At 55.1% G+C, this 27,070-nt stretch overlaps 1 protein-coding gene across 6 annotated transcripts in view; it reads right to left on the bottom strand.

Moving 5' to 3' along the window:
* The window catches only part of MAD1L1 (mitotic arrest deficient 1 like 1), a 347,043-nt gene that overhangs the window by 39,381 nt on the left and 280,592 nt on the right, over positions 1-27,070 (bottom strand). For all 6 annotated transcript variants that reach the window (XM_038539652.1, XM_038539650.1, XM_038539651.1 and 3 more), the window contains one exon: positions 10,486-10,676. In XM_038539652.1, coding sequence (XP_038395580.1) covers positions 10,486-10,676 — 191 coding nt within the window. The remainder of the gene's footprint in view (positions 1-10,485; positions 10,677-27,070) is intronic.

Here is a 27,070-nt window from a genome sequence, read left to right as displayed (position 1 = left end):
GAGAAGTTGTTGTCCCAATAAGTCATGAGGCTTTCTTGTAACCAAGAATGCAGTACTGACTGTACGCTAAGCCAGCCAGCTCTTTACTCATGTTTGTGAATTTTCTTCCCGATGTTGGGAAGTCTTTCCTTATCCTGAGCTGAAGGCTGTGTCCTGGCATCCCTGCCCCCATCTGATCCTCCCTCCAGATCCCCCAAACAAGCCAGCCGCCCCCACCCCCAGGAGAACCCAGCAAACACCAGAAAGCTGGCTCTGGCTTGGGTGCCATCCAGATAAGTACAGGTCTGGATTCTCCCCCCAGGCCCCAGGGGGCAGGTGTGTCTGGGCAGAGAGGGTCCGGGGCCACAGTGCCCTCCACGCAATTGCATGGACACTGTGGGTCACCCTGATTCCCGCGTCTGCTCAGCTGAAGAAATGAGAGAGGTTTTGAAGTTAGTATGTATTCAAACCAACCCCATTTGAAATCCCCATTTGAAAAAAGGCAAATTCAAATTAAAGTGTCTATCTAGACTTCATTGTTACAGCAGGAGATTGGAATGCTCTGTGAGTAGGCTTCTTCCGACAGGAGCCTGTGCGTGGTCTCAACTGCCTGTCAGGGGAGGAAGTGAAGGAGAAACAGTGCAGCTTCCCCTCCCTCCCTCAGGCCTCCCACGTGGGAGCCCTGCTAGTTCTCCACTTCCTGGCAGGGCTACACAGATGCCTGGCTTGCCCTCCATCCTCCCTGAGCCAGGCCTTAAGCCGGAGACCACAGTCCACACAGAGCAGGGGTGAGGCCAGGAGGGAGGACAGGTTCCCCCAGTGACCTTGGTGGCCCGAGGAGTGGTGGGGGACCACTGTGGCTCCATGCAGGGCAGTCTGGTGTGGCCTTAGGTTACTGGTACTCCTTCCCGGGTGGCCACATTCTGAGTGCCAGGGCTCTGTCCCAGCCCGCAGAAGCCCCCACCCCAGAGTGGCCAGCAGCTCACTGGCTGGCAGCCTGGTGGCCGGCGTACACACACCACACCTCAGCCTTTGCAACGTAAAGGGCAGCTCCTGGGCCTGGCACCTCAGCTGGCAAGGCTCCCCCACCAGGAGGCAGAGACAGAAGGCCAGACACACCCAGCGAAGTCCAAGTGCCCATGAGGACCTTTTTCTCCTCTGCTTTAAAAATCAGAGAAAACAGAGCAAACCCCTTTCTTTCCCTATTACTCAGCTCAGAAAAGGACTCCAACTCTGAGTTCTAGGATCTGACTTGAAAGTCACTACCCGTCCCGGGACCCCTGCCTCCTCATGCATCTATGAGGGGTAAGACCAGGCAAAGTCCTAGCACCCCAGAGTCTTGAGCGTTTTGTAAGTTGACGTGGAGTCACAGTGGCAGGAAGGGTGTAGAGGTCTTGACTCTCGGACCGGGCTGGGTGCTTCCTGGATAGTTAGGCCCGGAGGCCATGCTGGAGGAGAGTCCACCTGCACCTGTGCTGTACGCCAGCAGCCAGCCATGCACTGTGGTCAATCACCTGCTCTACAAGGTCAACCTTGGGGAGACTATCAACGGGACAGGACTAAGTGGCTTGGCCACCAAGAGGCAGGGCTGGCTGGCCTGATCCTCCATCGATCTCCATGGGCAGCCAGGGAACCAAGGGACACAGCATCCCTTGGCCATCCAGACTTAGCAGCAGCTACTTGGGAGGGCAGGAGCGTCTGCCCATCTGCCTGGCAGGGGCGGATCTCAGACTTCACTAGACTTCAGCCATTGTGCTTTCAAGCCTGAACCCCATGCTTGGGTGCCACGGTTCTGCCAGCACTCCAGCCCACAGGGAGGCCCGCACATTGCTTCAGGGGATGTGCCTTGGGTCCTCCCTCACACCTGCCTGCGTGTCACATCACTCACAATGGAGCTTATTTCAATCCCAACGCACATCAGAGAAAGACCTGGTCAAGTCAAGGGGCACCGCAGGGGCAGGCTGGCAGGGCAGGGAGTTAGGGGTGGGTGTGGGAGGGCAGGTGTGGAGCATGGGTGGTGACAGGACAGCAGCCAGAGCAGGACATTCTTGTGTTCAGGTGAGAGCACCGGTGACGCTGGTGCCTGCAAGCCTATCCCTCACCCAGCTCTCTCCTATTTCAGGGCACCTCTGCCTCAGGATCAGAGACCCCTGCACAGGAAGACAACAGAGTGAATAGCAGCTTGCCTTAGCCAGAAGCCACACGGGGTGGCAGGCCCCCTCCTCCCACCACCGAAACACCATCAAACTGTCAGCCCCACCATAAGGGTTTGGAACACATGGCAGGGTAGGGGTTCATAGCAGGACAGAGGCAAGGAGGGATCTTCCTATGCAGCCTCAGAGAGACATGGGCCCAGTTTCCAACCAGCCCGGTTTCTCCTAACACGAGGCCCCAGTGTGTGCACAAAGCCCCCTGCCAAGGAGTGGGTCCTAGGATGGGATCCTGTTCAGGGTGCCACGGGCAGTGTGCCTACCTGTCCAATGTCTGGACCTGGCCCTTGGCCCTCAGTCACCATCTAAGGGCCTCTACTCTTGGTTTACCCCCAAGCACTCACCCTCTGTCCCGACTGCTGAGTGGAGAGGAAAGGCACTTCTCATGGGCCTGGGAGCTCATACCCACAGCTGCGAGTGCCAGGCAGGCCAGGTATGCTCAGACGAGAAAACCCCCAGGAATCCACACCATTGGCATCCCAGGATCCGTGAGGGGGTATATTCTCGGTCACACCTCATAAGTAGAACGGTCCCCAGGGCACGGGGCAGCTCCTGCTCCCGAAGCCCCTCTTCTTCCTCCTCCAGCCAAGAGCTGTTGCTGTGGCAACCAGAAGGCCCGCCAACCCTGTGCCAGCAAGATGATGCCAAGTGGACATCACCCCATGGCGTAAGCTTCTCTCCTCACCCTGGCCTTGTTTAAACCCTTTCTCTTGCTCGGCCCAACCACCCACCTCTGGAGGAAGCAGTTCTAGCTCTCTCCAACCTGGCCTCTGACCTCTGTCCCACCATTGCTGACCCACAGCAACTGCTCCCACGTGAGACCACCTCTGTGGTGGGCAGCCCTGCCCTCTGTGCGACAGTGTCCACAGTGTGCACAGTGATGTCTGTGCCCATCAGATACGGGTCCCCAGGGACTGGTGCTCACAGGGCCCAATGAGGAAGGTGTACATGAGGGCAGCAGAAGGAGCCTGTGCTCTGTGGGTGATGGCCAGTTGGCAGACCCTCCCCACTTATTTACAAGGCTGCCCTATAAGCAGGCAAGGTGGCAGGCATAGGCAGCAAAGCAGAAAGCTCCCTTCAGTCGGTGGCATGGCCTGTGTCAACAAGCCCCAGTCGGCTGCCAGGTCTGCAGGGGTCACGCCATGCAAGGGGCATGGGGATAGAATGGCCACAAGGGCAGGGGTGGGGGCTGACGGCAGCCAGGGGTGCAGGGCAAGCCAGGGGGACCCAGTGAGTTTGGCCTGAACCTCTCTCCGCTGAAGAACTGATGAGCTGGGGCAGGACCCTGTTCTGCTCATCCCCGGGGCCCAACAAGTCGGCATCTGCTGGAAGATGACCCGAGGGGCAGGACCTGGGTCTGTGGGGGGGTGCGGGGAGGCTGACTGGGCCAGGCCCCTCCTGTATGCAGGCCAGTACGTCCCCAGCAGGCAGGTTCCAGGGGAAGTACCAGGAGGGGTCCTGCCCCATACGCTCACCGAGGGAGAGAGCTCCAGGTGTCATGACTATGTGTCAGGAACATGGTACAAGAGTCCTCTGAAATACCCTTGGGCCACTCTTCCCTGGGAAAGGAAGGGAGCTGCTTGCAGGTACCCACCACACCTCAGCCCTCGGCCCCTCCCTGCTTTCCCATGCTCTGATTTCTCATGAGAGAGCACCCCTTGTGAGGCCCTGGGAGATGCACTGGCCCTTGTGTGCACATGCTTGCGTGGGACTGTGTGTGGTGGCATGAGATCTTGGGGCCAGGCACCAGGTACCACACCGCCCACAGTGCCAGGTTCCTCCATACATACAGTCCAAGTCCCCTGTCGTGATGACACAGGAGGCTGACTTGGTCATTGGGTACACACAGAGGGAGGTGGGCTCACAGAGGCAAAGGCACATGAATGTCCCACACAGCTCGGGGAGGCACGGTGACAGTCACACTCAGTGCCTCTGACCCCAAGCCCCGCACCTTTCCACAACATCCCTGCAGCCCCAGGAGTCACCTCCATCTAGCAGATGCTCACCCACCGCTGGCTCTGGGCCCACACCAGATACTAAGGGGGGTGATTGATGGCCAGTTCCCCCAGGACAGATGCACCCCGTAGGAGCAGATGTACCTCCCAGGATGACCTACAGCAAAATGTGAGCCTGGGCCATCATGGACAGGCTTGCTGGCCTGCACACACCCTGCCACCTGACCTCAGTCTCTGCTGCTCCAGGGACCCTTCTGAGCCTGCTTCCTTTTCCAGGTGCGCGGGTGGTGTGGCTGTCAGTAGAGACGCTCATCAGGGTCAGGCTGGGAGGCACATCCTAGAGGAGCCCAGACAGGTCCTGCTTCTCAGGGAGGGCATGCCTGAGCAGGACTGTGAAGGCTGGTTGATCTGGACACATGAAAGGGAAGGAGCGAGCCTCATCCCTGAGCGCTGGTCAGTGCCAGACAGGGGCAAAGTGACCCTCGGAAAGCACCGGGGCAAGGCTTGGGGAGGGGCTCGGCACCAACGTGCCTGTAAGCCCCAATGGCAGAGCCCAGAAGGGAGTGGTGGCCCCACATGAGTCAGACTTCTCCCGGGGCCACCTGAATCCACACAAGCAATTATGGGGTTTACAGGTGCTGCTCACCCCCCTCAAGGAGCACCATGAAACAGAGAGCACCTGATGGTCCCCGGAGCCCTCACTACAGTAAGAGGAGTAACTCTAGAACTTTCTGAGAACACGTGAGAGTCAGGTAGGTGACTGCACAGGGTATGCTCACAGGCTTTCAGTTTATACACACCCCTCTGCCCTGCTCCACATAGCAGCCCCCACCAGTGGATGCTATCATGTGCCCCTGTACATACCGAGACCCAGGTCCAACAGGTGAGACCCAAGCATGGCTCCGCTGCACCCGAGCCGCTCTGTGATGCTAGAAGCTGGTCCTGCCTTGCCAGCTGGCCCCAGTGGGATTCCCAGGGCTGGGTAAGGAGGATACCCATGGCGTCCTGCAGCAACCCTGTCCACAGCTGTGTCCCAAGGGGCGCTGACAAGAGACATAGCCACCATCCTTACCATCCTCGTCCCCTTTGTACAACAGGGGCCTCGCCCCGCTGGTTTTCAGGAGGGGGAGCAGGAGAACTCATAAACCACAGCCAGGAAACTAGGGCTCTGGGCAGTCCTGGAAACTCACACGCACCTGCACTGCCACCAGCACATGGGAGACCCAGTTCTCCCCAAGGGCGGGGGTGGGGGGACGTGAGGGTGGTTAGGTCCCTGCTGGGCCAGGCCCAGCCAGAGTTCCTCCCGTCCTCTTCTTCAGAGTGGCGGCCCCCAGAGCACACAGCTCCCACCCACGCGGCCAGGCTGCTGGGCGCCATGTCTTTTCCTTGTGCAGAGAGCGTGGGGCGAGCCCAAACCCTCAATTATGCTGGCGCACATCTGCAGAGCCCGCTCAACTGGAACAGTGCTCAGCTATTTCTAACTCTGCCTTCGGCCCCCTTCCTGCCTGAAAAATCATCTTTGGGAAAATAAAATAAACCAAAAAGGCCAAGAGGGTACAGTTCACCATGATCCCCTTCAGCCTGATTTCACTGCCACTGTGTGAGTCTGCCATCAGCCGCCAGGTGGCAGGGCCCCAGTGCGGTGTGGGGGCCGGCAGTCATCCCATCTCTCAAGCAGGTCTCTGTCCTGTGGCATCTCCTATTTAGGACAGCTAGCCCGCAGGGGAGCCTCCCTTGCTGCCCCAATGAAGGCTTGACTCACTGGCTCTCCTGACCCCAGGGTGAATTCAGACCAAGTTCGCCACTGAGTCCTACAAGGTACAGTGACCCAGCCAAGGGTGGGAGGGCTCTAGGATAGCTCATGTCCCCTCTCAGGTGCCTGGGCTGGGCCAGGGGGTGCCTCTGCCTGAGTCCCCAGAAGAATATCTGCAGAGGGTTGGTCTGCTTTCTATTTCACTTCTTGCACTTTCTCCCCATCTGTCCTCATCAAGCACTCTGCACATGCCAGGCCCTGAGCAGGTAGATGGAGAGCAGACAGGGTGGGACGGTGCCTCCTGTCACTAACCAATAAGCAGGCTAAGGGGACAGGTGACTCACCAGCAGTCACCAGCAGTCCCTAGTTAGAGATGTCCTGATAGGTCTGGCAGCTCCAGACGTGCCTGCTTTGGGGCTCCCGATGGCCTGGCAGGACTTATCCCAGGAGCAGCTCAGAGGCTGGGTGCTGGCTGTGTCTGGGAAGCCTCTGGCTGAGCAGGTGAACTGAATGCATGCACACCTCCAGAAAGTCAGCAGAGACTGCCATGCTTCAGGGCCAGCTGCTCCCCATAGCCCAGCACTTTCTGTGGGTGGAGGCGCAGAGGCAGCAAGGGGCTCCGCAGCACACAAGCACCAACCACCTCTTCAGGGCCCTGCCCAGGAAGGGCAGCTGATGCTGTTGGAGTGGCAATGGAAGGTTCTGACTGCAACTTGGGAGGGTGGGGTGTGCCTGTGGATGGACCCATCACCAGACCCCTCCCATTGGGTTGCCTATGAGCTCTGACGAAGGGCCCATGCAGATGTGCACAGTCCCTAAGCAGGTGCCTGAGTGTGTGCAAGCAGCGGGTTGGGGAGGCTTCCATGGGCGAGTGAAGGAGCCGAGGGGTGGCCCTGGGGGTGAGGGCAGGGGGACTGGGGCTGGCAGGTCCTTACTGCCGTGTCAGGGAGCCCAGGAGGCAGGTTTGTGTCCCCTGGAGGGATGGGGACCATAGCTTGGCAGGGCATGGTAGGCTTCACCTGCAGACCTGAGGGGAAGCCCCTTAGGGAGACCCACAAAGGGGTACAGTGTTGGGTGTGGGGTGGAGGTGGCAGGAACAGAGCCCATGCCGGGATGCTGGGGACATACAGCCTTGCCCTGAAGGAAGAGACACAAGCTGAGGGTGGCAAGGGTGGCCCCTAGCTGGCATCAGATCCCCATCTCTTTGCTCTACCCCACACAGCTTCCAGTCCTTTCTCAAGAGGTAGGATAAGAAGGGCAAAAATCTCACCCACCTGTTCATGCCCACGGGGGACCAGGCACCAAGGGGGTGATGAGACTACAGACAACAGAGCCACCAGTGTCCTCGGCAAAGCTAGGTTCCAAGGCAGGCTGGCTGGTTCGTGTGTACTGGGACCAAGGGACAGGGAAGCAGGCAGCCATCTGTCCAGAGCCATGCCTGCTGGTCAGCAAGGCACTGGGTGGGCTCCCGACTGGCAGGCACCCATGGGAGGCACCAGGAGAGAAGATCCTGTCCCACGTGCCCTGCTAGGGGGGCACAGGCACACTCCTAAGCTGGGGACAGGGTGCATGTCCCTGGGGATTCCTGGCTCCTGGGCAGGGGCCTGAGGGAGGTGGGCTGTCTGGGTACCCAGACATATGGTAGTTCCTGTCCCTGAAAAAAACTCATGTAAAGGAATAAAAGTCCCATACATAACAACCAAGCAACAGAAAACAACATGTGTCCTGAGAGATGTTCACTGAAAATGGGTCCCGCTTGTGAGGAACATGGAAAGCCTTACTGGAGGAGGTGTCTATGAGCAGATCTGGGCCTTGTTGCTGGGGTGTGACAATCTGCAGGTGGACGAGCAGGGGCAGGGCCCAAGTGCCAGTGTGCAGGGTGAGGCAACCCATAGGCAAAGGCAGAGATGGGGATCCTGTGGGGGCCCTGATGAGCAGCTTCTGTCTACTAATGGTTCACTGCTCCAAAATGAAATTCTGACAAACCCTGAAATCTGGGGGCCTCAGGGATGCTGCTGGAGCCCCTGGGTCAGGTGCTCCGGTGGCATCAGGATCCTGGGCTCCCTTAGGCCTGACACTCAACTCAAATGACAAGACCAAAGCTCAGAGTAGCCTCCAGCTGGGGAAGGGCAGTGTGAGGCTCCGAGTTGAGCACCCTGGCTGAGGGATGCCTTGCCTGTCTATGCGGTACCTCTGCTTTTCTAGACAGCTCTCTGCACGGCCTCCGAGGACAAGTGAGCACTATGCTTTGCATTTTACAATCATGGAGGTCCCTCCATGCTTCCTATGACAACCTGACCACAGAGCCTACCCCATTCAGCGGCACGCATCCAAAAGGTGGTGGGGCCGCAAGCACATTTGTCTCCTGACACTGCGCACAAACCATCCCCCCCCCCCCCGCCCGACACACACACCTAGGCAGGGGGTGGAGGCCCAGCCATGACGGCAAGGGCCAGGGTGCCTGCTGGATGGAGTGGAAGGCTGAGCCATTAGCCCTCCCATCATCCTTTGTGGCTGTGTTGCTCCTAGCATATCTGTCCCTCATGCCTAGAGCCAGGCCCATAGCTGGGAAGCAGAGGGTCACAAGACACGCAGTTGAAGGAGAAGCTGGGGTGTGGGGTACACACCACAGGGCAAGGGTGGGGAGACAAAGCAGGGTACCAGTCCAGGACCCCACAGGGGACTCTCCAGACGGGAAGGTGTACCAATATCCAGGAATGGTGCTGGGGTGAGCTGAGGACATTGAGCATAGGGGAGAGCTGAAGGTAAGGGGGAAGAACAGAGCCCTGGGGGTTGGGGGGGATGGCAGAGGGTCTGGGGAGGGAGGATGGCAGAGGGCCCAGTGCGGGGGACAGCAGAAGGTTGGAGGGGACAGCAGAGGCTCTGGTGAAGAGATGGCAGAGAGTTGGGGGGGAAGGGAGAGAGTTGGGGAGGACGGGAGAGAGCGAGGGGGGCAGCAGAGGGTCTGGGGGTCTGATGGTGCCTTCGGCCTGTCTCCACTCTGCGGTGGCTGTCCAGAGTAAACACGGTATGTAGGAATTGTATGTCTTCGTTAATTAAAGTTTTTTTTTTTTTTTTTTTTTTTTTTAATATGTGGTATCTCTACAAGGTATGGAATAGTGACCAGCAATCCTGAGTTCTCCCAAAGCCCAGGCAATCACACAGGAGTGCAGAAGTACATTTCTGACATTTTTTTTTTGTTGTTCATTTCTGACAGTTTATGTAGAGACTTTACAGGTTTTAATGTTTCACTTCTACGAGGTTTAAAGAGTTTCAAGACACACATGTAAAAATGGACACACATGATCCAAGAAGGCTGGAAGTTGGGAGGAAATGCTGGGAGACACTGGGGGGCAGATGCCAGGCTGAGGTGCCACTCTGAACTCAGGAGGGAAGGAGGATGGGAGGGAGGTGGGGGCCCAGTGCAGGCCTCCTTGCTCCCTGCGGCCTGGCGCATCCAGGCTTGGCCAGTGTTCCATGAGCAAGTGGCCAGGCGGTCACAGGTTCGCCTGAAGTTTACAATGAAATGAGGCAGAAAACATTTTGTGTCCTATTGTATTCTATTTGATGCATATGCAGACCACACGGGCTAAAGCCTTTTTATAGAAAAAGAAAAGTGGTTGCTTTGTTTTTACACATGTGGGCAGCAACAGGTGGTTACCCCACTCCACACCATGGCAACAAGAAGTGGTGGCCTGTCTGCCCACCCCGGCCACCCGCAGCCGTGCCACCACACCCTTCCTGAAGCAGCGGAGTGCCACACCGGGCCACGGCGCCGTCTTCATGAGAGGTCAGACTAGTGGGGCAGTGGCGGGGCCAGCCCTCTTCACGCAGATTCTGGCTCAGGCTGCCAGTCTCCTCTAGGCCTCCCAGCAGACACAGTCAACCCCCAGCCTGGCCACTGGGACCCACTGGACCCACCCCCTCACAGGCAGGTACTTCATTTCCAGTGACCGTCCTAGCCCTGAAACCTGGAGGGCACCCTGGCCTCGACACTGGTACAACTCCACAGGCCACATGCTGCCTCCAACTCCAGGGGGCCTCCTCCATGAAAGCCCCCATCCTGCCTGGCACCACGCAGTGGCAGCATCTCCAGAGGGAGTCTGAAGCCAACCCTGGCCGTGATTCCCGCACTCCTGTGTGCCTGGGGTCCCGGCCCCAGCCTCGCCGGCAAGCCTTACTACCCTCTCCACAGAGGAGCAGCGCTCCTCTCCCGTCTTTCTGCTGCACGGCACACTGAGGCTGCCTCACAGGCCCAACACAGACCCTCACCCCGTTACTTCAGCCGTCCCCTGGGCACGGCTGCTGCTGGATGCCCCAGGGCTTCACTGCCCTGTGCCCTGCAGCAATGGGGCTGAAGTAGCAACAGGGGGATGGCAGACACCCAGAGGCAGCCAGATCAAGGCTGAGTGCTTCTTGCAAGAGGCCGCCAGGCTGTGGGCAAAGCTGGGGTGGCTGAGGGCCACCCAGCGGGCCACACATACCTGAGGTGGGGCTGCTCCCGCACCCACACCATCGTCCACCAGCGCGAAGGGAGGTGCGGTGTGTCTCAGCAAAGGGTGGTGCGGTGTGTCTCAGTAGGTCCTACCTTGAAGATGAGGCAGTCGGCCTTGTGTTCCGCATACATGGACGTCAGCCGGTACTGGTTCTCTGTGGTGATGTCGATCTGGTAGCCCGTGAGTGCATAGCAGACTTTCCGGAACTCCTGGATCTTCGTTTGAAAGACCTCCTTGAGCCGCTGGTTCTTAAGCTCGGCGCTCTCCACCTGCTTCCTCAGCTCTGATGGGGGAGAAGGGAGAGAGTGAGCCCCATAGAGGGATGGGACTCGGGGTGGCAGCAAGGCCCAGGGTCAGAATCACTGGCAGAAGGCTGAGGAGGAGACAGGTTCCTACCCGGGATGGACATGCCCCTGTGTCAGCAAGCCCTGATGTATGCACGTGGGCAAAAAAGAGAACAGGCCAAGGAACAGCTTGCATGTCTGTGGACGAAGTGATTCATTTAATAAAAACAGTAACTCCACGGAGAGCAGGGACCCAGCAAACCAGACCTCTTCCTAGCCCTGAGTCTTGGATTTGATCCTCGGCCTGGTCCTTTTCTGAAGGACAACAAGGGGCAACATGGAAGCTGGCCCAGGTCTGGGCAGGGGGTACGGGGATCAGGTCTGCATGCACCAACCAACTGCCCAAGCTGCAGCCAGGTTCTCGCTGGTGGTTGGATGCCCACCCGCATGGGCCAGCAGCACCAAGTGGGCCAAAGGCCTGGAGAGGAAATGCTGTAGAGATTGCTGATCCTGTTCCCCGGGGGTTCCCCGCCACCCAGAGACAAGGCCCCTAGTTAAAGATAGGCCTCTGGGTACTGCTCTGGCAGGACCGTTCAGGGCAGAGGCCCCTCTGGCCTGCCCATCACTACCATCTCGGTTTATGGCTTATAGGAGAAACCCGCTGTGCCAAGTGCAAAGCCATTGGGAGGCTTCACAGCAATTACCACAGATCCTTTACCCAAGGTGACTTCCTAGTAATTAAACCTCGGTCATCCCCCCATTAATTAGCGAGGCTGGCTCTGCTCAAGCACAAGTGCAGCTTCTGAAGCCAGGAGCTTCTTGGTGGTCCCATCTGGAGCTGATGATGGGGAGCCCTCCAGGGCCTGCGGATGGCCTGGGCAGCACAGGATCCCCGGTGGCCGAGGGCATGGTGAGAAAACCCCAGGCCTCAGAGCGGGTTGACCCAGCTTGGAGCCCTGCCCACCGCGACAGGGGCAGGAGCTCCTCGTCCTCAGGCTGAAGTGCAGGCCCTGTGGCACATCCTGGGCTGGTAACCAGGACAGGCCCAGGCCAGCAACCACCAGGTTCCTAGCAGGGCTTAGAGCAGGCAGGGTCATGTCGGCTAGCTTAAGATGAGCAGATGCAGTCAGGGTGACTTCCTGGAGGAGGTGAAGGGGACAGGGAGCCTGCCTTCCAGGGAAACCCACTGGAGACCTTCCGCCAGCTCTGCCCTTTCTGACCTACGGCCTTGAGCCCATCACCCTCCAGCTCCTGGGGGTCTCAGGCACATAGCAGCATCCAGAGGCGTCACAAGGATCAAGCTGGATCCTGTGGGGCCACAGCGAAGTGCTGTGTGGGTTCAAGGCCATATCACCAATGGTGGGGGCTCTACTAGCTGCGCATCAACACACTCCACAGCTGCCACAGGGCTACACAGAGGGCGCAGGTTCTGTGCATACAAGGGCTATGGGACTGACTATGTGGCTGAGGGCAGCTGGCACAGGGAGGACAGCCCCACAGCCCCTCATAGGCATCTGAATACGGATCCTAGGTCTTGTCTGCACTGCCTGCATCTCTGCGGGCAGCCTGGGGCCGGCCGCGTTCTCGCGCTTGGTGCCAGAGCAGAGCTCCTTCTGGCCTCTCTGCCAGCACGTCCATCCTCCTGGCCACCTGCCCTGCCCTCACCTGCCCCTTATCCATCACACAGTCTGATGGTCCTGGCTGGGCCCTGGCGGACGTTGTTATTCTGGAGCAGAGAGCCTCTCCATCAGAACACAGGCACAGAGCCCTTGATGAATCGAGTCATCAGACTATGAAATCAAAGGGGTAATTGGCGGCTCTGACCCTATGCTCCTCCCTGTGTCTCTCAGCCAGCCCACTGAGGATGGATCCGCCAGCAGGAGGAAAACCCGTTCCAGGAGGCAAAATTCACTGACCAAGGATCTGAGGTGATATTTCACCCCTGTCAGAGACTGCACTGCCTTTAATGGATCTCAGATGTCCACTGGGAAAAATTAAATTTTGGTAATAATGCAGCTCGACCTTGGAGAAGGTAACAGCCCCTTTGCCCACAGATATCAAAATGCTGCCCTTTCCACAGTCCGTAGACTCTGACAAGTAGACGGGGCTCAGGTAATGAGGAAGTGAGCCCAGACACCTGCCATCCTCCAGAAGGGGAAAGTTCTATGTACCTGCTGTGAGCTTGGTGCCAGGACCCCACACCAGGTGCCACATATACCTTACCCAGCATAGTATAGTCTGAGCAGCACCACAAGGCAAGTCTTACATCACCCTTCAGTGGGCAGGAGCAGGGGATCTTGGGTGGGGGCAGCTTCTTCAAGGCCACATGGCCCATCATGGGTATCAAGAGAGCTCTGACCTCAGGCTGTCTGGTGAAGTAGGGCAAGAGGCTACAGCTTTCAGGTGAAGTCACCTTAACACAGCGTGTTCAGGAGGGACAGCATGAGTCCTGGTTGTGATTCAGGGCATCACAAAGTCGGTGCTCTGACCTCCCCCTTATTCCACCATTCAATTGCTTATATAAACGTGAATGAATAATTCACATGATGGTTTGGATTAAATAAATAAAAGATGTGCCTTTTGCCTTGGAAATGCCACTGCTCTGATGCAGCCTCTTCTCAGAGTGAGCTGAAGCTTCCTCTGGGCAGGGTTGGGTGGCCTGTGCATGTGGCGCTCACAAGATGCTCCCTTGGGCCCCACTGACCAAGGGCCAGAGACCCCCTTGGGTCTTTGGTGACTACAATCCTGCATGTACCTGCAGGTACCCCATCAGTTGCCCCCAAGGCCGGGCCTGCTGGTGGGGACCACACGTGGGCAGGACCAGCAGAGCAGACAAGTGGCCTCATTGGGTCTGGGGAGAGATCCCAGACTGCTCACCCCAGACCTCACTTGCTGTGTGCCAGCATCCCAGGCATCACCAGACACTTGGGATGAAGACCTCGTGCCCAGCCTCCTCCACCTCAGGCCCACACTCTGGTGGAGGATACATCCAGCCCTGATTCAACCGCAGCCTTCTCCTGTTCCCCAGTGCCCTCAACCCTGTCCTCCAGCTGCACACACCAGGGGAATATGCCCTCCCACCACTGTCTTTCCTCTCTGGGCCGCCCTTGCTCCTCCTCTCCTCGGCAGCCCCTTGCAAAGCTTTGTAGGAGTCCTTGGTGAGGGACAAGGAAGGCCGATGAACAAGTGGGCACCCAAGACAGAACATGGTCACCCAGAGCCCAGACGTGGAGGGTGGGCAGGGATGCTGGGGGCCAGGGATGGATGCCAAGGTCAAGGGGCCAGGCCACCTGCTCTCTTACATGGTGTGCAGCCCCAGTCAGGCCCGTTGGTGGCCTCTAGCCATGTCCACAGGGGCCACTGGATGGCTCTGACCTCCATCCCCTCCTAATCTATACCCAATACCAGGCTCCTCCCAGAGTCACAGAAGGCAGCCGAGAAAGCCTGTGGGTACAGATCAAAAATAAAACACTTTCCATCTCTCCCTTATATAAAGGCTTGAAGAAGAGTGCGTGTTACCCCTGAGAGCAGAGATGTCAGGATAAAGGAGTGGGCACAGAGCTCTGGAGAGCCAGTTCAGTCTGAAATTCAGGGGTTTGATCCTAGAGGGATGGGGAGAGCAGGTGAGAAGCAGACAGGTGGAAGGCTGGACTCTCCCTACAGAAAGCCTCTCCAGGGTCTCAGCTTGCGGCCGCATGGCCAGCAGAACCTGACTGGGTCTCTACTAAAAGTGCATGCAATCCTGTGCTTCAATTCCCTTCTTATCAGTTTGCTGGGTAGAGTGCAGGGCACTGGGTGGGCAGGGCTGTGCCCCACGGGACTGCTGACCCAGGCTCGGGATGGAGGCTGGGCCCCCAGACCTCGCAGACAACTGGTGCATAGCCCTTTGCTTGAAGCAAACGTCCCTCATGTGCCGGGGCCTGAGTGTGCCAGCGAGGTGGCTGGGTCTGACCCTGCACTGTTGCCCAATCCAAGCTGGCCAGCCCAGCCTTGAGACTATTCTGTGGGACAGACACACCTCCACCCCAGCACCTTTCAAGGCAACGGCTCCCTGTTAATGTGCTTCCCTGACCCGCATCTCAGAGGATTCTCACAGCAGAACAGGTGCTGTCTGCTGGTCAGCATCCTGGCCACTCCAGTGGGAAGTCAGCCCCTTCACAGCAGAAGCAGCTGGTGGGGGAAGGGTGGAGCCCCACATGGGGCAAAGCGGGAACTTTGATGTGAGGTTGCTAGGGTCCCAGGCCTTTCACCTTGGTTATTAGCAAGCTCAGCCTGGCCATGGTGGCCCAGTCAGGCCCTCTGTTCCTTGGATTCCAGTCCTGTGTGAGATGGCCCAAGTCCTCTGGACAGAATTCTGAGCTCTGAAGCTCCGTGGTGAGAATTAAAACCCTCTTTGAGGCGCTTGGGTGGCTCAGTGGGTTAAGTGTCCAACTCTTGATTTGGGCTCAGGTCATGATCTCAGGGTTGCAGTCTTGAGCCTGCGTTGGGCTCCATGCTATCCACAGAGTCTACTCAAGATTTTCCCTCTTTCTGCCTCTTCCCCCACCTCATGCATGCTCTCTCTCTAAAATAGTAAGGAACATCTAAAAAAAAAACCCATGAAACCCTCTCCTGTGGCTATTGGGCCTTTGCCTAGTGGCCAGCCCCAGTCTTTCCAGTTGCACCTGACTGGCTTTATTTCATGCCCCAAAGCACTACTCTCCTCCTCACCTCAGGGCCTTTGCACACCCCTGGGGCAGCTCCTCCTGTTTCCTAGCTGACTTCCACACATCTCAGCTTCAAAACCACAGCTCTGGAGTAGATCTAGTCTCCTGCCATGTCTTCAGTGTACACGACAGCATCCACTGTAACACGACAGAGCATTTTAAAAAGCTCCTTTGTGTCACAGTTATCACACCAGCAGACTCTTAAGCTCAGCATAGGTGAGGACTAAGTCTTTTTGTCGCATGGCGTCCCTAGTGCACCTCAAGAAGCCTAGAGCACAGGAAATGCCATTCCTCCATAAATCCTAAATCATAACACCTAGAAAGTCAGTGTGAACAAAAGTAATCCCATGTACGGGGCTTCCCTGCGGACGCAGTGGATGGAACACATGCGCCTGCCCTTGTACGAACATGTTCACCTGAGCTCCCTGCTGCCACAACTGTGGGATGGAGGGGAGGCAGCAGCAAACCAGAGGGGTAGGCACAGTCTCAGAAGACGAGAAGCAGATGCAGAGAGGGACACGGCTCGGCAGACCTGGGGGCATGGGGAGACCAGCTGGAACTGGGGCTGAGGGACCGTCCAGAGGCGCATGTCTTTTTCCTGGCCCCTCAAGGGGTGACTGGGCCTCAGCACTGCTGCAGCAAATGCTGGCACCCGGCCCCACAATGCCTGTGCTGGATGCCCCAGGGCTTCACTGCCCTGCGCCCTGCAGCAATGGGGCTGAGGTAGCAACAGGGGGATGGCAGACGCCCAGAGGCGGCCAGATCAAGGCCCGTGGCCAGGCTCACACCCAGGGGAAGGGCTGGAGGGCCCCCTGGCCCACATCAGCACCCAACTTCCTGAGAAGCTAAGGGGTGGGGTGTTAACTAGCACCCATGCCTGTGGTGCACATGCACCTGCACAGGGAGGCGGAAGCAGGGAAAGAAGATCCTACTCCACATGCCTTAGGAGTGTGCCTGTGCACCCTTAGCAGGGCTCAGCAGGAATAAGTCACAGTGTGCTGGTGGACATAGTGGGGTCTGAAGCAGCCTTTCTTCCCCGCCCTGGGCTCAAGCTCCCCTGTGTCCAGCACACCAGCCCCAGGGGGGATGCCCTGTGGCCCCCTGCCTACTGCACACCCACAAGAAGCTCCTGAGAGGCTGGCTCAGCACAACAGCCTGGAGGGGAGGAGGCGTCCAGAGCAGCAGCAACAGTGGGCAACCCCTGGAGGTGATGCCATCACAGATGCACAGGGAAGTGTTCGAAGAGAAAGCTAAAGTCAAGAAGGGGCTCCCCAGTGGGGCCAGGTTCCAAACAACCCAAGATGGGGGATAGCAGAGAAGAGATAACAGCAGAGTTTCTGGGAGCCTGGAATCCAGCTCAGCAATTTGACAGCTCTTCAATTTGAATAGAAGGGGGAAGGGAAATAACTGAGGAGACCCCCCCCCCCTTCCCCGGAGGAGATCCCGGAGGGAAGGACTGTCTCCAGGCTGGGCAGGCATAGCAGGACTGCACGTGGAGCACTGCAGGGAGAAGATGAGCACTCAATAATCCCCTGCCCTGCGAATGGCCCTGTGACCCTCCCTCCCTTGGACAGAGGCCTGGGGGAAGGCAGAGGAGAGGAGGGCGCACAGGGCAGGGGAGCCAGGCACCTGGGCTCAGGTCGCTGTTGGCTGAGCCGTCAAAGGTAGGCAGCCCTGCTCCTGCAGTAGTATTTTGTTTAGGAGCTGGAAGTGGCTTTAGAAATTTTCCTTCAGGGACTCAGGACAGAGCCATTTTTCTTGCTGAAAAGTGAATAAAAAACACTTAGCCAATGCTAAGAATTTCAGGCTTAACCAACAACAAACAGCATTAATATCTCCCCATTAGAAACAGCAGCCCTCGGAGCCCAGGCTGCATCAGGCAGCTGTTTCTAATGCTGGTGCATGCCAGGGCTGCTCCAAGGGCACTGTGGGAAAGGTAGCGGGGGAGGCCAAGACCAGCCTGAGTGGAAGGAGGTGGTAGGGTGAGGCCCAGGGGCAGTGTAGTGTGTCCTCCACTTTTCTGAGAGGCTGGACAGCTGGCTTCCAGCTCTGCTCCAGGCCATGAGGCTGGTACATGTGCCCTGGACCTTGGACCCAGTGCCCTCATCCCTGGGTGTCCCCGGCACCACACCTCTACAGCCTGGAGGGGTCTATGGGGCAGAGATGGCAGCTGGCACGCCCTTGGGCATCACACAGGTGCATGGCAGTGGACAGCAAAGGCAGGGCTGCCAATCACCCACCTCCCAAAGCTCACTGACCTCGGATCCACAGCCTACTCTCTCAGCATGTCCCTGTGGAGGCCGAATGGCGGCCCTGGCTCCCAGGTGGGGAGGATGAAGCCCAGAAAAGGGGTAGGACCACTGTGCAGTGCTGGCCCCCACTGACCGGGACTGGTCTGTCTCTGGGATGATGCTCCCTGCTGGCTGCCCCTGGCCAACTTAAATGGCCAGGGGCCTGGGCAAGGCCCTGTGGAGCATGAGGGGCAGGGAAAACAGTGTGTAGCAGCCCCTTTGGCCCCCATAAGACACCAGCAGCGAGGCCAGACATTCCAGAGCCAGGCCACCTGGCTCCCAGGTTTTGAGTCCTCCCAAGGTCTGGGAGGCATATCCGGCTCCAGTCTTGGCAGTGGATGTGAGGATGGGTGAGAGGCAAGGGCAGTGTCATCCTCTGCTATGAACAGACTCTGGGTCTGGGGGTCAAGCTACTGAGTTTGGTTTCTGCTTCCATGGATTCAAGAAGCTGGTGGCAGAGCTGAGGGAGATGCCTACTCGGTGTCCAGAGACAAACACATGGTGGGGACAGCGGTCCCACAGGTGGGAATCAAGCTGTGGGATGGCACCGGGAGGCCACACAGGAACAGCTATTTGATGTGGACGCACAGGGTTTGGAAAAACTAGGGTGTAACATATGTCTTTACATATCTGAAGGGCACACAGGATGCAAGCAAACATGTTCTGGGTAGGTCCCTGCAGCTGAACAAAGACCAGGGAGGGGACACCAGGGTGACGCCAAGGGCCCTGGTGCTGAGCCCACGCCTGACCTCAGATGGACAAGTGCCCTGCACCCATGCATGTTGAGATGTTAGCGGCCTGAGGGTGGTGCTGCAGGTGCCCTATCCATGCTCCTCACCACACAAGACCAGCTTGGGGGCTGAGGAACCTGGCTAGACCTGAGGTGTCCCTGTGGGAAGTGCCCCCAGGCCTCCCCAGCAGGTGCACAGGGCGGTGCAGGCTCAGCTCCGGCCCAAAGCTGGGCCACACTTCCGGGGCTAAATTATTCATGTCTTGTGACTTCTAACTATTTGTTTTACATTTTAAAATATTTCAATAATTAAGCATCAGATATTGATGCGATTTTATTAGTGACTGTGGGAGCCAACACTACAGGGCTGTGACCGTGGGTCTGGGTCTGGGTCCTGGCTGACCATATGGAATAGGGAGGAAACACGTCTGCTGGCTGGACCGCTGTCCCAGGCAGGCCTTCTGTGGGTGCCAAGCTTTGGGGATGTGTGCAGAACAGGGCCGCCACTCTGACGCGGTATAGCATCCCAACAGGCTCCTTCTCAAGGCTGCCTTCCCATCCCAAATCCAAATTGCAGGAGAGGGGCCTGGGAGCCTGGCAGGCATGAGGGGCATGCAGGCAGTGTGGAGATGCCAGCCAGGGGGCTCCAGGTGCCCACTCTGACTCCCTGCACAGCACTCAGGGAGGTCTTTCCACAGAAGGACAAGGCAGACAGCACTGTTCCCAGCTGTGGGCTCCAGCGACCAGTGGATGGGCCCCTTCCACCCACTACACGCAGCCTTTAGCCTTCCTAAGGAATGAATGGTTTGCTTAAGCTGCCTTGTAGCCAGAGGGCCCCTGGGACAAGGTCTCTCCATTATGAGCCCATGTTCCCCTGCTGGGCCGGAAATTGCACGTTTTACACAAGAGAGAAGACATTCGCCCTGGAATTATATGCAGATGAGCAGTGTGTGTGCCTACTGCCGGCTGCCTGGCAGACGCCCGCCCTGGGTAAGCTTGGTGCCAGCTTTCAAACAGGGGCATCTCTGTGTGATTAACGGCTCACTTCACAAGCAGCTTGTCACCTTGCACAAAAATGATCTGAAAAGACACCAGCAATTACAGCCCACCAGATTATGGGGTGGGAGAGTCCCGGGGTGACAGGCGGGAGCTCATGTGATATCATATTCCCGGGAAGGCTCCCTCCCCCACCACTGAGAACAGAGAGCAGTCGAAGCCCCAGAGGATGCCCACCCCCCTCACCAGGAGCCTGGCTCCCCACCCTGCTGCCTCTTTTGGGAATGGAGGACCAGCTGAGCCTTGGTGGAAGGCCATGGCCGGCCCCTTGTCTGGGCAGCTGACAGATGTGGGGTCAGACCCAGAGAAGGTCAGTGCCTTGTTCACTGTCACTCAGCCAGGGTGTGGAGAAGCCAGATGTTCATGCCAACACTTTAGGGTGGGATGGGTCCCCCAAAGGCCACCAGGCAGCACCAGCACTGCTGTGAGGTGCCACCTTGGGTGCAAAGTCTGCCTCAGTTGCTTAAGCCTTCCAGCCAGGCCACCAGCATGCCCCCCCCCCCCCCCCCCCCCCAGGATCCCAGTGTCCCAGTATCCCTGCTTAAACTCACAATCCTCTGACTTTATTTCACTTGTTTGATTGTTTAGGGTACATTTCTTCCAACTCAAGCACACACCCCATAAAGGCAGGGTCCTGGGCTCCAGAAGGACCAGCTGGCCTGCATGCTGAGGTCTGTGAAATGTGCACCCTCTGGAGACTTATTGCCCTCCACGTGCACTGGCTTATCTTAAGCTTTGTGAATACCCAAGAAGCATCACCCTATCTCCCTTTAATGGGCAGGGAACCAGGGATCAGTTAGAAACAAACTGCCTGAGGCATGTACTCACATACTCGCATGTGCACACAGGCATATGTGCACACACACATGCTCGCACATGCACACACTCATGCATGCACATACATGTACTCACACACACCTGCCAGAGGCAGAAACCATCCAGAGAAGAAAAATACACAACAGCTACATCACATCACAACCCCCCCGAGATGCAAACCAGAGAACACCATTGCTGAACAAAAGTTTCCGGCAACTTCTTGCCACATGCGTCCCAGTAGGTGGCCTGCTGGGCTCAAGGGGCAGTAGCAGCCTAGGCCACCAGGTGGGACGGCCTGCGGGTGAAGGCAGCAAGATGCCAGCAGCCGCAGCAGGCTCGCTCCCACTCCATTCTGCACATTGTGTGCCTAATTTCCAACAGTGGGCTCACAGAAGCCAAGTCCCTGGAAGGCGAGCTTCCTCTCGGAAGAGGGAAGAGCCTCTCAGAGCTCATCTTTTATTGACGGAGTCATTTTCAAGTCAATCTGTCTGCTTTGGGCAAGACAAGACTTTAAATCTTTCTTTCTCTCCCTGCTTTTGAGATGTGGCAGTCTATTAAAACCTGCTAATGTATGCGGCCAGGCTGACAAGGGAAGAGGATCGAGCACTGGCTCAGCAGCTGGAGCCACCCAGAGACACAAGGGTCTATCTGCAGGAGGAAAGGCTAGGGGAGGCAGAGGGCAGGTAGGGGGCATCGAGTTAGCTCTCTGGGGACACAAGAGGGTGAGGATACAGGCTGCCCTCAGGGCCAGGCTCCCTGGAAGGTGGGGTGTGGGGTGAGGAGCATGCCAGAGGCACAAATGCACATTCCTAAGAGGGAAGGAGTGCTCTGGGGCGGCAAGCACCTCACTGTCAGGGGGAGAAGCAGCAGGTGGAGAAGCAGCCAGGACTATAGTCCAGTCCATCTCAACTCTGCTAGGCACAGCAGGGGCAGGGTTCTCCCTGACAACAGGTGCCTCATAGAGCACCTTCCCACTGTCAGAACCCAGAATGAAGTGCTCGCCCTTTCCTGGGTCCAGCCACGGGAGCCTGGAGGTGTAAGGGACTGGCCACAGCAACCGCAAGTGCTTGGGAGTGCAGGGAACTGGTCACAGCTGCCACAGGTACCTGGGGGTACAGGGGACTGGCCAGAGTAGCTGCAGGTGCTTGGGGGTACAGGGGACTAGCCACAGCCGCCACAGGTACCTGGGGATGCAGGGGACTGGCCACAGCAGCCACATGTGCTTGGGGGTACAGGGGACTGATCACAGTGGCTGCAGGTGCTTAGATGTACAGGTGACCACCACAGCAGCCTGAGTACAACCTTCCTGTACCACAACAGCAGCAGTAGGATGTGAGCTCTCACAGTCAGTGGCCTCAGGGACAGGGACTTCAGAAAGGCTGGTGAGTTATTTACTCAGTTAACAAATATGTGTGAAAAATGAACTGTGCCTGGTATCATTCTAGGCTTAGGACACATGGTGTGGACAACATAAAAGCCCCAGGTCTAAGAGAGTTGTTTCCATAGAGGGCACAGATAAAAATATATACAAGAAGGGCAGGGTGGTCTCCAGAGGTAGTAGACACTATGGAAAACCAGAAAGCAGGGTTGAAAAGGGGCTGCAGTGTGGTGGCTGGTCACAGTATACCTCCGGGAAGCAGGGAACAAGTTGAGCACAAGGCAGGCAGGAGACAGCCAGTGGTAGGAGGCACCTTGGACCTTTTAAAAAAAGTGACATTTTGCTCTACATCAGATACTAAAACATACCTTAAAGTTACAATTATTAAAAAAAAAATACAGTAGAGGTAAATGAAATAAACAAAAAACACAAATATAGATCCTGTTATGTATCAGAACCTCACAATGACAGAGGCATGTCATAAACCTGTGGAGCAAGGAGTGATTATGTGATAAATGGGAGTTGGGCAACTGCTCAGTGATTTGGGAGGAGGTTGATTTAGACCCTGACCCTCACTCGATACACCAAGATAAGTTCCAAGTAGATCTTTAAATGTGAAAAATAAGCAAAAAAAATTCCCAGAAGAAAACAGAATTATTTATCAAATCACAAAAGGACTTTCTAAGCTTAAAAGCAATGGAATTAATAGAAGAGATTCCAAAAACAGTTAAAACTTTCAATATAAAATAATCAAATAAGAAACTAGAAGCTTCTACACAAATTGAGTAAGAAGACAATCAAGCAGCATGGATTTGGGGAGACCACTGTGGAAGGAGCAGATAAGACATTCTTCCTTGTTAGTGAGCAAAGGAATGCGCATTAAAACGAGGTACCATTTTTATCTAACATTTTAAAAAATTGTGCAGTAAAACTGACATTTTTTGGTGTACAGATCTGCAAGGCCGCCATATCCAATATTCAGGACAGCTCTGTCACCCAACAACTATCTGCCACATCTGCGACGCCTGCAACCTCGCCTGTTTCTTGCCCTCTGGGGTGTCCCACTTCAGGAAGCCTGCAGTGCAGAGCCCATGGAGTGGTTCCTTCCCCAGCCCCAAATCCCTGAGGCCCCTCCACACACCCAGCTGGTCAACAGGTGGTCACTCTGACGCGGAACAGAGTTCCACCAGCAGACATACCACTTGTTCTCCACTCACCCGTTAAAGGACATTGGGGCTGTTAATGGTTTTTGGTGACTATGTGTGACGCTGCTAGAAACACTTGCGAGTTCCAGTTCCAGGAAAGATGAAGGTGCTCAGGCTGGAGGGAGTGTCCAGAGAGGCTGCAGGGGGCTGAGGACGGCACCAGAGTGCCAGTGGCACCAACCCCAGTACCCTCAGTGCAGAAGTCCCCGCGCCAGCCTGGGGCAGGGGGTGTCTTCTCATCCAGAGTGCGGTGCATCTCCCCCTCTGGTTGGAGCTCCTCTGACTTCTTGCCTCAATGCTCTGTAGTGCTCAGCGTTAAGGATCCTTTACAGTTTGCTGGACTCACACTTGGGAATTTCATTTGCTCAGAGTGATAGAAATGGCATTCTATTTCTGATTTCAGTGTCATGCATCTGCTGCTTGTATGTAACATACAACATACGTGCTTATTACACACATATACATCTCATATCGCATAAAGTGTGTTCAGCAAGGCTGCAGGACACAAGATCAACGGGACCACAGAAAATCCATGCTGAACTCATTCACCAGTTTTCATGTTTGTTTTTGCGTGTGGGGATTTTATACACAGCAGTCACCTGCAGGGGACTCTGCTGCCCCCTCCCTCCCTGTCCCTGTGCCTACTCTTCCCTGGTTGCCCAGACTGGGGCTTCTGGCCACGTCCACTCAGGGGGCCAGACCACCTCTGCCTTATTTCTGGTGCTGGGGAAGCAGGGCCTGTGGCCACTGGATCTGGTGTTTGGTGGGGGAGTGCTTGTGGACACTGTCAGGTTGATGCAGCCCCTCTCTATTTACTTTGCTCAGTTTTCCTGAGTGTTGAATTTCATCCATTGGTTGGATCACACTGATGCGGTGGGTGACATCAACTGACATTTGAGTCCTGGAATAAATACAGCCCGGGTGGCTCAGCGGTTTAGCCCCGCCTTCAGCCCAGGGTGTGGTCCTGGAGACCGGGTATCCAGTCCCATGTCAGGCTCCTACATGGAGCCTGCTTCTCCCTCTGCCTGTGTCTCTGCCTCTCTCTGTGTCTCTCATGAATAAATAAAATCTTTTCTTTAAAAAAGAATAAATACAAAAATAAGTTCCTATAGGTCTTGTTTTCTGTCTTGTCACTGGTTTTCAAATTAGGGTCATAACTGCTTCATAAAAGAAGTTAAAAAGTGCTCCGTCTTCACTTTTCTTGAAGAGATTGTACAGAATTGGTGTTAATTGTTCTCTGCTTGGCGAAGTTTACGAGTGAAAGCTCCCAGGCCTGCAGATTTCTTTTTTGGGAGCTTCCTGAACTGGACTGTTGGGGCTCCCTGCTTCAAAGTGGGTGAGCTTTACAGTCCGCAGTCTGAGTTTACCAAAGTTGGTTGCTGCTGTTTCTTCGGATCCCAGTGCCTCTGCCACCCATGGGGGGCGAGAGGCATGGAAGCCTGGGCTGGATGCAGTGAGCACTGGTTGCAGACAGAGGGAGAGAAGTCCTCTGTGTGCTAGCCCAAGAAGGAGATGGGAGGAAAACTTTTCCTACTCTTATCCCCTTGTCGTCTGGGTCCTTGGCAATGAATCCCGTAGCCGCACCCCACGGCACTGGCCTTCACACTGATGCAGTTGTGAGGAGTGCACAGCAGAGGAGGGAAAGCAGAGCCCTGGGTTTCTGGCCAGGGGATTCAGAGAACCAGGAAATGAGGGGGATCCGGAGAGAGGACCTCAGGGCATGCCTGGCACCCACACAAAGCACCACACAAAGCTGAGCAAGTGTGGAAGCACAGCTCTCAGAGGGCATGGGGACTGCCCACTTGATCCACCTGTGTGGACCACCTGCTGAAACCAACTGACTGGGATTAACATTCCCCACAGGACCTGCAGAAAACATCCAGAATTAAGCAGCATCTGAAGAACCAAGAAAATACTAACCTGCTGGGAAACACATGGCCAAGAAGTGCCACCCCAGGATGCCAGAGATGGTAAAATCCAAGCAAGACTCTACAGATGCCCAATGCGGACTTTGCATGTCATCATCCACTCAGAAAAAGTATCTACCACTGCAACTGGCTGGAGAGAGCATGCCAGTGTATAGGTCCCCTGTCCCCAGACACTGATGCTCTCTTGTCCCTTGATTTTAACTTACAAACACCACTATCTGCGATCTGAGTTTCTGACGCTCTCTCACACTGAGGACAGGTTATCTGAATAACTGCAGATGGCTCATCAGAAGTGTGGAGGCCAGAGGTAGAGAGGCAATGTTGATTGACAGAGCCCCCGACCCAGAATTAGCAAGACTGAGAGCAAGACAGGGGTTACATGGAGGGAACCCCAGGAACCTGGCACCAGCACATTTACTCTGAAAGAAATGCCCCAGGAATGGACAGCAGGGGGGAATCTCGGAATTTCAGGAATGAAGAGAAAGCAACAGGAATTCTAAATGTCTAGGTCAAAATTCTGAACCGTTTTTTCCCTTTTATGCTCTTTAAAATATGTGTGACAGCGCAAAGCAAAAATTCTAACATTTCAGGGCAGAAGCGCTCTCAGTGTTTGTGGAGGAAATGACCCATGACCGCTACTACCCTGGAGGAAGGTGGGTGGGGAAGCTTGTCACGGGAAGATCTTGACATTTCAAGAGGTAAAATAGCAGGTACAAGTGCACTGTGAGAAGTGAAGTGTATGTATTGTAATCCCTAGAGAAGTTACTTTAAAAAAGTATTCAAAGAGATACAATGAATTTAAAAAACCCTGAGATATATCAAAATGGGACACTAAAAAATGTTCAAATAATCTGTAAATAGGTAGAAACGGGGAACCAGGAATAAAACGCAGAGAGGGCAAGCAAAACTAATCATAAATGGCAGGCTTAACTCCAAATGCATTAAAACATTACATTAAATATAAATGGTCTAAACATACTGATTAAAAGAGAGAATAAACCTCCCTATCAGGTGCACACAGAACATTTACTAAGATAGCTCAGGTACTGGCCATCAGACAAATCTTGAATTAAAAAACAAATTATATAAAGTGTGTTCCCTAAATTTAATGGAATTAAATCAGTAACAGAAAGCCATCTGGAAAATCCCCAGACATTTTGAAATTAAAAACACACTTTTAAATAACATGTGAATCACAGAGGAAATTTAATTTAATTCAATTTAATTTCCTCTTAAAGGAAATTTGAAAAAATTTTGAACTAAACAAAAATGAAACTACAACATACTTAAATTTGTGGATGCAGCTAAAGTAGTACTCAGATGGAAACTTATAGCATTAAATGTTCATTTTAAAAAACAAAACAAAACAAAAGATCTCAAATAAGCAATCTCACTTTCCAGCTTAAGAAACCAAACAAAGGGGATCCCTGGGTGGCGCAGCGGTTTGGCGCCTGCCTTTGGCCCAGGGCGCGATCCTGGAGACCCGGGATCGAATCCCACATCAGGCTCCCGGTGCATGGAGCCTGCTTCTCCCTCTGCCTGTGTCTCTGCCTCTCTCTCTCTCTCTCTGTGACTATCATAAATAAATGAAAATTAAAAAAAAAAAAAAAGAAACCAAACAAAGGGCAAGACAAAGCTAGAACAAGCAGAACAAAGGAAGTAACAAGGCGATGAGCAAAAACCAATAAAATTGAAAACAGAGGAACCATACTCAAAAATCAATGAAACCAAAAGGTAGGTCTTTGAAAGACTAATTAATGGATAAATCTCTATTAAAGCTGACAAAGAAAAAAAAATTACCAAAATTGGGAAGGAAAGAGAGGGTAATTGCTACAAACTTAATAGAGATCATAACATTAGTAAAAGAGGGGCGCCTGGGTGGCTCATTTGGTCAAGTGTCTGCCCTTGGCTCAGGTCATGATCTCAGGGTCCTGGAACTGAGCCCCACGTGTGTGTGTGTGTGTGTGGGGGGGGGGTCTTGCTCAGCAGAGAGTCTGCTTCTCCCTTTGCCCATCCTCCCCTCTCCCTCTGCTCATGTTTTCTCTCCCACTTTCTCTCTTAAATAAAAAAAATCTTAAAAAAATAATAAAAATAAAATTAGTGAAAGAATAGTACAAATAATTCCTGTGATAAATTTTACAACTTAGACATAAAGGACCAATTCCTACAAAAACTCACAAACTACCACAATTCACCGGAGAAAAACCAGATAATGTGACATTCCTATGGTCTTAGTCCACAGAGGCTACTGTTAGAGAACGCCAAAGACTGGGTGGCTTATCA

Source organism: Canis lupus, chromosome 6, assembly GCF_011100685.1.
Source record: "Canis lupus familiaris isolate Mischka breed German Shepherd chromosome 6, alternate assembly UU_Cfam_GSD_1.0, whole genome shotgun sequence".
Taxonomy (NCBI): Eukaryota; Metazoa; Chordata; class Mammalia; order Carnivora; family Canidae; genus Canis; species Canis lupus.
Note: the sequence above shows the minus strand (reverse complement) of the source record. Positions and strands in the feature narration are given on the sequence as shown.